Raw genomic sequence first — 13679 nt, forward strand, 5'->3', positions numbered from 1 at the left:
CTTACTCGCAACGTGCATTCAGGTTGTCAGAACGCATAGAGCACCCCCTATTGGTCTGGCTGTGGATATCACCTTTCAACGCTGTTGCGAGTCCTGAGTGCTCTGCAATGGTTACATGGGCGCTTTTAATGGACGTTTTCTTTTAAAGTATTTGTGATTTTAATTTAAGATTCATTAGATGTGGATTGCGTTTATCTTGTAAGCTCTCAAACACCTTTAACACTTATCTTCACAATCCTCAACCTTGGACAGCAACAGCTGAAAATGTTCTTAAAATGAAATAAAACTCTCAGCATGGCTTGGTCATATATTAACCCTTTTTTTCCATCATAAAAAATAATCAAAACATCATTTAAGATGTTATTTTTATGTCTTGTGTAGTTATTTTAGATGTAACCAGAAACAATGTACTGTCAAGTTGCATCTTTGTCTTTTGTTCATAAAGCACATTTTGTTACTGTGTGAGGAAATGTATATGAAGAAATCAATTCACTACTGTGCAAAGGTAATAAGACTTTTTCCCACAACTGTGGTAGATTTAGTCATGCTTGGTTGTTTCTTTTTATTGACAAAGTGACCCAAGAAATCTAAGTTCCATCAATAACTTAATTCTTGTGAGGTATCAGTGCACTCCAACAATTATTGCAACAATTTAATACTGTGGTATATTTAGGAGCTAGATTATTTTTTGAAGCATTCAGCTTCTCGAGTCTTCAACTTGTGCAATCCAAATCACATCTTAAGGACAAGAATACAAATTGAAGGAAGAAACGTCTTGTTTTTTTGCTTGTCAAGGTGCAATTTCAAATTAGATATTAACATATAACATCGTTTGAGCCATTTAAATAAAAAGGTACACAGCTGCAAAATGGCAAAAATGCAATTGCAAACCATTTTAACAGTAAGGTATGTTTCTTGACACTACGGCTGGTTTATTCTTTTAAGCATGTCTCTTTTTAGTACCATTTACTTTATAGTGGCTTAATTCCATTTTATCCTAAAAGAAGGCGGTGAGTATGTACAAAAAACTAGCCAAAATACAAATTATTCACACTATTGGAAAGCCAATGAGAAAATATATATCTTACTTTTTTTCTAAATATTTACCGATATCAGTCATCTACCCGTGGAGTAAAAAGCTTTTTATTTAATATTCTGCAGAATATATCTTAATATCATATTTGCTGTAGTTTGAATAGCATGCAAGAGCTGTACTTTCAGCTTTCTTTAAATAATTACAACCATGTCAGCAAATAGTGTCATAAGAAAGCAAATTCTGGATTTTCTAAGAACCATGCCATTATTGTTTTTTTTCCTCTTTTTATTGTTAGTGTTGCATTTTATTTAACAAATTATACATTACAATAAAAATAGCTGAAAAATGAAAATTTGTCTCTCTGCAGGAATATCTGGCTTTTCAGAGGTTCAGCCTGGCCATGCGCTCCTTTGTGACAGCAGATTGTAGAGCCAGAACTGAGTCTGCAAACAAATACAAACGTACACATATAAATTCTTTTGGTTAATACTGGAAACACAACCTAATCAGACAAGGACGAGTCAAATCCTGTACAAACCCATCAACTTCCTGGAGTAGTCCACCAGCTCAGGAAGCCCTTCCTCAATGTTGTATGAGATTTTGTCCATTTCCTTAACAACTTCATCTGCTCTCTGAATAAGAAAAAATAAAATTAATTTTTCTTAAACAACAACAACGAAAATGATAAAAACTACCTTCAGCTCTCCATAGACTTTTTCTTCAAACTCTGCAACTTGAGATATGATGTCCAGCACACTGGTATCAACAGAAGAATCCTGTAAAAAGACAGATCATAAATGCATTTGGAATAAGTACATTATTAAGTCCAGGATTTTGCGTGTTGTGATGTAATGCACCTCTTCGGAAGAACTGTTTATTGGCTCCTTCCCCTTCTGTGCTGTGACTTTGGAGTTAGCATTCAGCTCCTTCACTCTGCCAAAGAAACAGAAATGTTTAAAGTTGTAATGGATGCAATTTTCAAAAGAATTTTCATTAAAAGGATGAATAAAATGTCCTGACAAAAAGCTAGTTGTTAGTAACCGGTTTGAAATGGCAATAGGGGATCGCTTCTCTTGAAGGACGGTCTAATTGATTTTGATTATAAACCAAAAGCATATTCAGCACAAAACTAATTTAGAAAAGATTTTAGATTAAGCTTTTTGAGAAAATAAAAAATAAAAAGGCTAATCTACTGTTGAGATGAAGTTAGAAAATAGATATATCACTGAGTTGAAGAATAACTCAGAATTAAGTCTTTGACTTCCTAATGGCTTGTTCTTGGATAACGCTTTATGAAGTTCAGCTTTAACAACAACAAAAAAAGCTAGAATTTTTTTCATCACTCCTAAAACCAATTAAAAAGATGCAGCTATGTACATTATTGTGTCATTTTGAAGAGCGACAAACATCTCAGTCCTTCACAGTCATTTTGAAATACAAACATTCACTTAGAATTTATGGTATGCATGTGTACTATAGGCAAGGTTTACATATGGTACAAGCAAAAATTCGGAACCTGGAAGAACACAAGGATGGAAGGACAGACAGACAAGAAAGGGAAAAAAAAAACAAATGAAAAGACAAGGAAAGGGTGAGGAAATGGACAAAAAAAAAAGAAAGAAACAGACAATATAGCATAAAGGAAGGCTAAGATGCAAGGAGGCAGGACACAAGGAAACAATAAGAGACGGACAAGAAAAAAAGATGGTAAATAGGAAGGAATGAAAGTCAAGTAATTATAGTATTATGAAAGGAGGGACACAGGAGAAGGAAGTATACTAGAAAGAAAGGATGCAGAAGAAATTTAGACTACTAAATAGACAATGAACTCTGAAAATGCATACTTTTCCGGTAATCATTACTTTTATCCATGCATGTCTAGAAAAATACTAGAAATCAAATTCCAAATCTTTCTGGATTACATCCGATTTATTTTTGCTAAAGCATAAAACTGCTTTCTGAGCATTCTTCAGGAGTTCTGATTCCAGACTCCATTATTAGGCAGCGTCACACCGTCTCTGTACCTGTCTGCGTAGCGAAGTGTGTTCATTGTGTATTCGCATGAGGCCATTCCTGGAGACACCATGGCAATCTGAAATGGAGGGTGGAATATAAACATGTTCATTTTAGAAATCAAAAACTTGGACACAAACCAAGATCAACACCAAGACAACTGGAGGTGGTTAGGTGAGTCTCCATACCATGCAGGTTCTGGACTTTTCTCCAATAAAGGAATCCCTGAGCACTTTGGTCAATGTACTCATTCGAAAAGGAATGTGATCACTGTTCTTCCCTAGAGAACGGATACACTCCTACAAGACACACAGGACAGGACACAATTGGCTAAAGGGGGATAGCTTTAACCTTCCTCCACCTGAATATAATTTTTTTTTCTGAAGTTTATCTGCTCCTAACTGAAGGTTTCAGGGAAAAGTTCTTTCTGCAGGACGAGCGCGTTTCATGCTTTTTACCTTGAGAGCCAACAGGCTGCGGTTGATCTCGGTCGTCTCCACCATAGTGCTGCGATCGTTGCTTCTGACATCCGTGCCACGCTCGTTTCCCGCCAAATCGATCAATGAGAATTTGCCGTGCAAAGTGGCAGCACGATTATTGCACCGCAGGACAATCTGGAGGATGGCGTGGGAGCGGGAGGAGTTTGCGTTGGCTGAGGTCTGCCCCGATGTTCTGAACAGGTAGATGTAGAGGAACGATTTGGATTAGTTTTATTACAAGACACATAAAGATGCGTGTCAAAATAGCAATATTTATTGGCCACTCATACTAAAGCTAGAATCAGAACTTGCGCCAATCTCTACAAGTTAAAGGCTGCATTTGTAGGGATTTTATCCAACTTGTGGGCCACTATGAATAATGATCATTTAAAAAAAATAAAAGTGGAAAATTTTAATTTCTGCCTATTTCCTACTATACGAGGTTACCCATCTCACACCACTGCACTGAAGTACCTGCATGCACTTCCTGTTTGTATAATCCTGATGACGTCTTCTGCTGAGGACACACAGACCTCCTCCAGTCCCACCACCTGGACCTGTTGTCGGTCATCCTCTAAGACACGCAGCTTGGCCTTCTTGTTCAGCAGATCATACACCTGAATCGAAATAGTAAAATGTTTCTACGAGGAGGACCCAAACAAGCTGATGTCAGAGTGACTCGTGCTTCATCAGAGCTCCTTCTTACTTTGCTGTTGTAAATCTCAAAGAAGCTCACATAGACGCACAGATCCAGATTAGCAAACCTCCTGTGGTTGAGATTGGTGAAAACATCCTGGGCTGAAATATGAAACATTATTAATAAAAATGTAGACCAAATATGGGGCACCCTCAACATTTACTGGCATTTCTATACACAAGTTTTCAATTTACAAGTAAAGCTCTCTCTTTTTTTTTAATTCAAGATGTCCTTTAGTAAGCCCGGTGAGAGTGCATGAGACCCCCAACAACGTAAGATGCAGGAATGCACATCTATTTAACATTCTCTATGTGTCGTTCTGAAATGGTCCCTGTGCTATTAAACAGATTTATCTATCAGAGCATTCTTAGAGAGACCTGATGTTGAAGATTGTTTTTAAGCAGTTGTACAAATCTGGGTATCAGCTTTGTATATCCATCCAGGGTTACTGACTCTGTCGTTGTCTTACTCTGGCTGCACTTAATTCTACATGAACAGACGCATCTGATGATGACAGAGGACGAACCTGGCTAAATGTTGGATTTTTCCTCATTGCAAGACAATGCAAAAAAAACCTAATAAAAGATTAATTTACAGCAAGTCCTCCTACACATCTTTACCAGGTGTGCAAATAAACAAAAAGGGCACTGTATAAGGTTAGCTGAATCACTTCTATTTGATCTGCATTTTCAAAACACTACACATTTACAATAATTTACATTCAACTGGCCACAGAGAAAGTAATAAATTGTAGTTTCACCTGCTAAGGCATAGATTCCTTTAGCGCTGTTCTGCTGCTTTCCTGTGAAGTCACCTCCCATTGTCTACAAAGAGTTAGGAAAAGAAAAATCCATTCTGAATTAGAAAAATTGACTAAAGCATAATCTTAAAACTTGTAGGGTTCACGGAGGCTTACATGGGTCTTGCCACTTCCAGTCTGGCCGTAGGCAAAGCAAGTCGCCATGCAACCTTGAAAAATGGACTGCACCAAAGGTTTGGCTGTGAACCTGAAAGCAAAACCAAGAAAAACTGAAGAATTAGAAGACAAAAAAAAAGCACTTTAATAAACATTTAGTTAAGTTGCAAACTTTTGTTTACTATTGTTTGTGGATATGCAAAAGTACAGAACAGTAAATGATTTACTGTTCAACAAAGATGATACTAAACTAAAAGAATTAGTCTTTAGTTTGATTTAACAGACTTTAAATTATTTTAGGTGACAAACCGAATTTATTATTTCATATTTACTTGTAGACCAGCTCGTTGGTGGCATTCTCATCAAAGGAGTAGTCAAAGTGGAAGACCTGGTTCTCCAAGTACTTGGTCAGGTCCACTTTTTGCTTTGGCTCATGGACCAGTAACGCACCTTTGCCAGGAACGGACACCACATCAATCTCCTTTTTGTTAAACTCTTTAAAAAAAAAAAAAACACACAAAAGTAAAAATGAACTTTGGGTTCCTCTGTTTATTCCATTATATTAATTTGGCACCGTGTCATAAGACATTTTCAACACACACCCTGCTTGTTTAGAGGCCGTTTGCGAACACACACACAAATCTTGTGAGGCTCAATCTGTGAAAGTAAACCAGCGATTAAGGAAGTGGAGTAAAAACCGTACAAGTAGAAAACAGCCTCAAACACGGAACACGATCTCCGTGTCAGAACTCACCGGGTCAGAAGTGGTTATCGGAGTTATTTCCAAGGTTTCTCTAAAATCCTGGATCATCTCATAGAACTTCTGATTTGGTCGAGATGACTCTCCAAACTAAACCAAAGGGAAATCAGTGTTTGATATTTAACTTTAGACAAACAAAATGGCTAAAAAAAAATAATAAAAAAAGATTTTCCCCAACCTTTCCTTTCTTGGGTTGCATGTCAAAGGGCTTCATGACACTGGAAATCCTTTTGTTGCTTTTGTTTGTTTCCTGAGCCACAGATTTTCTTCTGCCTGCAATGCAGAGATGTGGGGATCATCTTTATTATGTTATTGTACAGAGTAGACTATGTATAATTAGGCCTGTAACAAATTTTGCTGGACGATAAATTGGCCCAGAAATCATTGCCATAAACAATAACATTGTTTTGAGACCATTCATTTTCAAGTAATATAATAATAATAATGGCATGAAAATGCAAGAACACATTTTCAAATATCAATAAACTTTAAATTCTAATGAACATTCAAACACTGGAACCGGAAGGCATTTGGAATATCCAAGATAAGTAATGAAAACAGAAACAACAAAGAAAATTAATTATGGAGTCTGTGTAAGCAAAATTGTCTTTAAAAAAAAAAAAAAAAAGAAAGAAAGAAAATAGTGGAGACCAAATCACCAGACTGAATACCTGTATTGTTCAGTTTTAATTAAATAAAATAAAGAAAAACAATAAATCAAGCAAATAAAAATTATTGCATTTCTTTTAATTTATCTATTGTGACAGGCCTATGTACAAGAACCTACACATCTAATAGGTTTATGGGTAAAAATTATTGACCTCTTGCTGAAGGCAGAGAAGGCATTCTGTCAGGCTCGTTTTCTTTGACCGACTCATCAACAGGAGGCAGCGGCTCTGCTAGTTTGGCTTCATTTCCTCTCCGCGGCTGAAAAGGGTGAGCTGCACAAAGAAAGAAAGAATGGTATTTATAAAAGATATCTAATTTTTATTACTGAAATAAGTAAACCACTGAAATGTGGAAGCATACAGTTAAAACGCATACAGATTACACAAAAATATCCAAATGACATCTAATACAAAACAGGGCCAGTACACGTCACTAAAAACAATAACTGTATATCCACTGAAACAAGTCAGTTGTCTAGATATGGAATGCTTTCAAACAGGAGGCATTTTGGGGGATCACTACTAACCAGAGCTGGTAGGCTGCACTGACTGGTTCATTTCAGGACAGATTGTCTCTGGGTTCCCTTGAGAGGACGCATTGCTTGTTGCCACTGGTGACACCACAGATGCTGGTGGCTGGAACAAACATGTCTGCCGTGTCTGAGACCGTAAGGCAACTAAGAAAAAGATAAATCCAAGAGGGAAAAAAGAAAAGCAATGAGTTTTAATAAGCCAATTTCTGTGTATAACGAACTGATCAACATAGTTATATTCTAAATACGCGATCACAGCTAAAGCATGACAATCTTAACAGTACTGTAAAATTTGTGACTAAGGCAGCAGAACATGAAAGGAACAAAGGCTCAGAAGTCGATGTAAAAAAAAAAAAAAAAAAAAAAAAAAAAGGTGTTTAGTGTCACCACAATTAATTCAGTTCTTCCAACATTCTACCACACAATTTTCCTCCCAGAATAGTGAGAATAAACTGGCTCCAAGTTGTGCTGCATGCCCAGCATACCCACAACACCCATGTCTTATAAAAATAAAGCAGAGATTCAGTCCTGAACAGAACTGAGGAAAGCCCTCGCAGGATTGTTATTGTGATTTTGTGCATCATTTCCTTTCTTTAAAGAAAGAAAAGTGAGGGTTGCCAACCTGACTCCTCGTTATTTTTGGCCCATGGACTTGAGACTTTTGGATAAAACAAAGTCTAAATTCAGTAATTTAGGTGAAAATTACTGAAAGTGATGCGAGAGAAAAACTAGATCATTGGTTACATACAGGAAGAAGGAGCAGGGATACGGGATGAGCGAAGTCGACCCTCATACTTCTGTGAAAGAAATACAGACAAAAGAAGTTTCTGTTAGGAATTATTTATTTTGATCAAACATGCGTTATCCTCTATTGAATTTGTACTTTTTATGCATTCTCTCTTTCTGCACAATTATATTGGCTAAAACAGTAAGATGGAAATATTTGAAGGTATGGGTGTTGATGCACTGATGATACACTGATATTTATCTGCATGTCATAATTTTAGTTCTGCAGTTTCTTTTTGTTAGATATATGAATAAATATACAGATTATCACTTGCCTTGTCAGGAGCAGCAGATGGCAGTTCAGCAGCTCTGGTGGCAGCATTTACATGGTCCAAAAGCTCTGGATTTAAATGGCATAACTCGCTAATCTCAATCTGAAAAACAAAGAAATTTACATGCAGATTGTCTTTAGAGAAAATAGCTGTTCAGCACAAAACTTAATCCTTCTGTTAACTTGCACTAATGCATGGCATTTAAACAGAAATCCTAATTTCTGCTCAAACTGTTCCCCTCACAATCATAATGCAGAAATTGTCATTTTTGCACAATTCACAGTGAGGAAAAGAAATTCTATTTTCAAACAATTTATAGTTTTCAGGAACATGCTGCCACATTTTTTTATACATGGGTTAAACTTAAACTTATATGTGGGTTAAACTTAAAAGTAACAAGAACAGTCATTTGAGAGAGCCTAATGACTGAACTACAGCCTTTATTGACACTTAGCAACTCCAAACAAGGAAATGATATACACACACAATCAGGAAATTGTGGAACAAATAAATAGTTTTGTCAGTCTTAAAGTTTTACATTTCTTTTCCAAAAACAGTATTTTTAATCAAAAACATCAAGATACCTCCTTCAATACTCCTTAATCTTAAAATAAAGAATAATACCATATTAAACTATCAATCAATCAAATTTTATTTGTATAGCACATTTCAGCAGCAAGGCATTTCAAAGTGCTTTACATAATTAAAATAAAAACAGCATGTGACATTAAATAAACAGTGAGAAAGAGATTTAAAAAAAAAAAAGATAAAAACATCATCATAGAAGCTGAATGCTGCTTCTCCTCGTTTGGTTCTGCGGATGCAGAGTAGACCAGAACCAGAAGATCTAGACGGTTGGTACAACAATAACAGATCTTTAAGGTATTGTGGTGCTAAACCGTTCAGTGATTTATAAACTAACATCAGTATTTTAAAGTCTATTCTCTGAGCTACAGGGAGCCAGTGTAGGGACTTTAAAACTGGTGTTATGTTCTCCATCTTCCTGGTTTTAGTGAGAACCAGAGCAGCAGCATTCTGGATCAGCTGCAGCTGTTTGACTGATTTGTTAGTCAGACCTGTGAAGACGCTGTTGCAGTAATCAATGCGGCTAAAGATAAACGCATGGATGAGCTTCTCTAGATCGTGCTGAGACATCAGTCCTCTAATCCTAGAGATGTTCTTCAGGTGATAGAAGGCCGACTTTGTGACTGTCTTAATGTGGTTCTGAAGGTTCAGGTCAGAGTCCATCACTACTCCCAGGTATCGGGAGTGATCGCAGGTTTTTAGTTGTAATAACTGAAGCTGTGCGTTGATTCGGGTTCGCTCCTCTTTTGGTCCAAAGATAATAACTTCAGTTTTATTTCTGTTCAGCTGCAGAAAGTTTTGGCACATCCACATATTTATCTGTTCTAAGCATCTATTCAGTGATTGGATGGATTCAGAGTCACCTGGTGACATCGTGATGTAGAGCTGTGTATCATCTGCATAATTGTGGTAGCTAATCTTATGTCCCGTTATAACCTTAGCCAGTGGGAGCATATAAATATTGAAGAGAAGGGGTCCTAGGATTGAACCTTGGGGTACCCCACATGTGACCTTTGACCTCTCTGATGAGAAGTTTCCGATTGAAACAAAGAAATCCCTGTTCTTTATGCAATATTCAAACCAGTTGAGCACTGGACCGGAGAGTCCGACCCAAGTCTCCAGTCGATTCAGTAAAATGTCGTGGTCAACAGTGTTGAAAGCTGCACTGAGGTCCAACAGAACCAGCACTGTGGTTCTCCCAGTCTGTATTTATTTGGATGTCATTGAACACTTTTACAAGGGCCGTCTCCGTGCTGTGGTGAGCACAAAAATCAGACTGGAAGGAGTCAAAGCAGTTTGTTATTGTTAGGAAGTTACTTGTGTATTATAGGTGTTTGAGGTGATTTTCCAATATACTAATTTAAAACATTGGATTTTCTCCCCAAGAAACCATGTGCAAGTACATAAATGAAAGGCATTATGTGATTATCATGCAAAGATTTTTATGCATTTTACCAGGTGTAGCAATAAAAATGAGACTGCTTTTTAACTTCTACGTCTTGAACTGCATCATATATAGCAAGAAAGATAAGACGTAAACTTTGCAATTTCTGCATAAATCCTATGTAGATATTTTTTTCCCCTTCTTGAAGAAAAATATGCTTTATAGATATTATTTGTCATGATTTTGGAAAAATCTTGTGAAATATTTGTTCAATAAAAAGACGACTCAAAAACATTCAGATTGTTTTCCCAGTATTTCAACTACTCAACCCAGTATTTCACTGTAGATAGATTAAATAGTAGATGATTAAATCTACTACACACAAAAAGTCATTTTGAAATTGTTACTTTAAGCTTGATCTTTAAAAAGTGTGGGTTTCATGCCATGTTTTTCAAATACGCTTTTGTTAAATGAAATCACTAACCTCCTTCCCTCGGCTGATTTTCCTCTCCTGCCATTCAACCATTGCCGTAGACTTGAAGGCATCAACGGATTTAACGATGGCTGAATGGATTCGACCTGGGTGACGAACAACAAGCCGAAGACGAGCTTGCAGTTAAGATTTAGCACACGATATATCACGTAAGAAAACAAATATACAAACTCACCATCACTGCGACTGATCTGAATAGAAAGCCCAACTAAAAGTCTGGAAAGATTATTGTCCATCTTTGTTTCTTTTTGCTGTCGAAAGGAGAAAAAAGTCAAATGTACCTCCGTTAGCGTTTGGGTTAATAAGCTAGCTCGCGGTGCTATGAAGTGGTTGGCGTAAAACTAATAGAAATAACCGTCTTTAGACATATCTCTACCCTGACATTAAAAGAATATTCTTCTATATCTATTAATTATTCCTTTCGCTGATAAAGGAAATATTCCTCACCTGCGACAACCCAGTGCACCGCCAAAGATTCAAACAAGCGTTATTTCCTACGGTCCAGGCTCCTGATTGGCTTATATAATTACGTAGTAAGTGACATTCTTCTTCTTTGGCTATTTGAAAAAAAGTCAGAGATACATATAGCGCCACTTCCTGGATTCTTTGGGAATTACGCAAATGAAAGCCCTTAAAACCACAATAACAAACGTGCTCATTTGAATCACAGATTGTGTAACGTCTGACACTATTTGAAGCAATGTACGTCTTTCAAACCACAGAAAACAAGAAGTCTCCTCGTGTATTTGTAAAACTATATCTATATATGTTTTTTTGAAAACTATATACAGCTTTCAAAAAAGCTACATATAGCTTTTTATATAAAAACCATTTTTTTATATAAAAACCTATATATATATATATCCATCCATCCATTTTCTTGCACCCTTTTTCCCTCAGTGGGGTCGGGAGGGGTGCTGGTGCCCATCTCCAGCCAACGTTTCAGGCGAGAGGCGGGGTACACCCTGGACAGGTCGCCAGTCTGTCGCAGGGCAACACAGAGACACACAGGACACACAACCATGCACACAAACACTCACACCTAGGGGCAATTTGGAGAGGCCAATTAACCTGACAGTCATGGTTTTGGACTGTGGGAGGAAACCGGAGTACCCGGAGAAAACCCACGCACGCACGCACAGGGAGAACATGCAAACTCCATGCAGAAAGACCCCAGGCTGGGAATTGAACCCAGAACCTTCTTGCTGCAAGGCAACTGCGCCACTGTGCAGCCACTATATATATATATATATATATATATATATATATATATATATATATATATATATATATATATATATATATATAGCCTGCATATATATGTATATATATGGTCGGCAGATCTGATGACCATTTGATACTGATATATGATGCAGAAATTTTGATACTGAAATAAGGTTGTTTAATTGAAATAGCTGCAGCTAACGATCAGGTATGTATAGAGTGAAACATATCAGTCTTTGTTTTTAATCATATTTTGACCCTTATAAGATTGCTCAAACATTAGTTAGATAACTTGCTTGATCTGTAGTAGTATTGGAATTGAGAAAGTTGTTGCTTGGACTTTCATAGAGAATTTAAGGAAATTTATTTCCAGTTTGAATAAAAGCAGGTTTTCAGGACCTCTTAAAAAGATCTGTGTCAAAATATTTCAGCTGCTTGTCTAGAAACCCAATAAACATTTCAAGACATGAACTGCTGTCTCAGATATCTCAGATATTTCAGTTGTAAGGACTGTTTTTCTGCAACACCCTATAGTTGTGGCCAAATCCTCCTAATTACTCATCCATTTGGCCTATACAGTATTTCATCCATGTGAAAACAGTAATCCTGTGTTTGTCCACATGCTGTCTCTGTCTTCCCACACCTTCTGCAAACCAGTCCCTTGTGACATCAACAAGCAGGGACAGCTGGAGAATGACCCAATCTGCAGTTCAGCCTTTGCCTTCAGGGTGGGAACCCCCCCACCACCACCACCACCAAAAGCTCCTTTACTCCACACCCTCAGCCTCCAAGCCTCCTAATTCTACTATACACAAGCCTGACTTGTGTATACACATTCCCCCTCAAGCGAACGCTGACACATGACAAATCAAAGTTCTAATAAACAGCTTGTGCTATAAGCAATTTTCCCGCCGCCACCAAGGGATGAAAAATAAATAAATCCCTGTTGGTCGACTGTCCGGGCCATTTGGTGGGTCTGTCTGCCGGCGACTGGGTGGCCCAGGGCTGCTTGGTGTGAGGCCTGGGACGGAGCCACAACTGTTTCCTGTGGGCAGCCCAACCCCCAGAACTTCTCCACAACTGGCTTAGTGGGTGGCATTCCCCTCCTCCTGTTCCTGTCACCCCCCAAAACTCCTACACACCACCCTGCCTCTCCCCACCCTCATAGCTCTTTTCCTCCAGGCACCTCCCCCTGCTCCCCTTCAGTCAGATGGTCCATCATTTTCACAGCCTGCATTCAGCACTTCCACAGTGGTGCATCAAATCAGATTGCATTTAAAATAAGTGCAACTGAGAACATATTAGTTCGTTTGAATGGATACAATGAAATTCAGCAATTTCATAAATTATGCATTTTTAAATTACATTTGTCAGGCCTTACAAAGTAGGCTGGATACATTCTCATAAATCTCTATAAAAATGGCATTTCAGGAGTCTTGGTACAAACCTCGAACTAACTGACTAGCAAGTGAAAGACTAATCTTATTATAATCTTATTATAGTATTAATGAGGTTGACTCTTTCGACTTTTCGACGTCCGTTTTTCCATAAGTGTCTTGGTGTTCTTTTGTTTGTTTTGATTCCATTTGCTAGCTTTCTATTCTGTAGTGGTTTTTGATGGGGCGGCTGTGGGGGGGAGGGGAGAGGGGATTCGATACTGCTTTATGCCCTGGACAGCAACACCAGAGGGCAGCACCATGAGGCAAAAAACATCCCAAAACATGTCACCTCCACTCTGAGCAACTCCTCTATTCCCAGTTTGCAGGTCCAGTCACCTCTCTGAAGTGTGCACAGTGTAGCTACTGTGAGAACATATCTCTGCTAGAGATAGAA

General features: G+C 37.8%; 1 protein-coding gene across 2 annotated transcripts; it reads right to left on the reverse strand.

The window, feature by feature from the left end:
* Window positions 1–1284: 1284 nt before the first annotated feature.
* Window positions 1285–11158, reverse strand: kif2c (kinesin family member 2C). 2 transcript variants are annotated; one of them, XM_008434166.3, is made up of 23 exons: window positions 11070–11158; window positions 10798–10873; window positions 10614–10708; window positions 8164–8262; window positions 7851–7899; window positions 7725–7760; window positions 7097–7246; window positions 6723–6842; window positions 6080–6174; window positions 5896–5991; window positions 5744–5798; window positions 5474–5636; window positions 5142–5232; window positions 4986–5049; window positions 4235–4326; window positions 4003–4145; window positions 3508–3721; window positions 3238–3348; window positions 3061–3128; window positions 1894–1969; window positions 1732–1812; window positions 1575–1668; window positions 1285–1479 (listed from the first exon to the last, which is right to left on the reverse strand). In XM_008434166.3, the coding sequence occupies exons 2-23, from the start codon at window positions 10856–10858 to the stop codon at window positions 1418–1420; spliced, it is 2115 nt and encodes a 704-aa protein (XP_008432388.1). In that variant the 5' UTR covers window positions 10859–10873; window positions 11070–11158; the 3' UTR covers window positions 1285–1417. The 2 variants fall into 2 exon arrangements, with proteins under 2 accessions (XP_008432388.1, XP_081454274.1); XM_081598148.1 differs by lacking the exon at window positions 7725–7760.
* Between the last annotated feature and the right edge of the window lie 2521 nt (window positions 11159–13679).

The sequence above is a fragment of the Poecilia reticulata genome, chromosome 17, assembly GCF_904066995.2.
Source record: "Poecilia reticulata chromosome 17, P_reticulata-male-v2, whole genome shotgun sequence".
Classification (NCBI taxonomy): Eukaryota; Metazoa; Chordata; class Actinopteri; order Cyprinodontiformes; family Poeciliidae; genus Poecilia; species Poecilia reticulata.

What these genes read in the sequence shown, in the direction of transcription:
- kif2c (XM_008434166.3), bottom strand. Translation starts at nt 10,858, where the DNA reads ATGGACAATAATCTTTCCAGACTTTTAGTTGGGCTTTCTATTCAGATC. An exon ending in TATCCCTGCTCCTTCTTCCT is followed by an intron (nt 7,761 to 7,850) that starts GTATGTAACCAA and finishes TTTATCCAAAAG; the next exon opens with TCTCAAGTCCATGGGCCAAA. An exon ending in CGATAACCACTTCTGACCCG is followed by an intron (nt 5,799 to 5,895) that starts GTGAGTTCTGAC and finishes TTACTTTCACAG; the next exon opens with ATTGAGCCTCACAAGATTTG.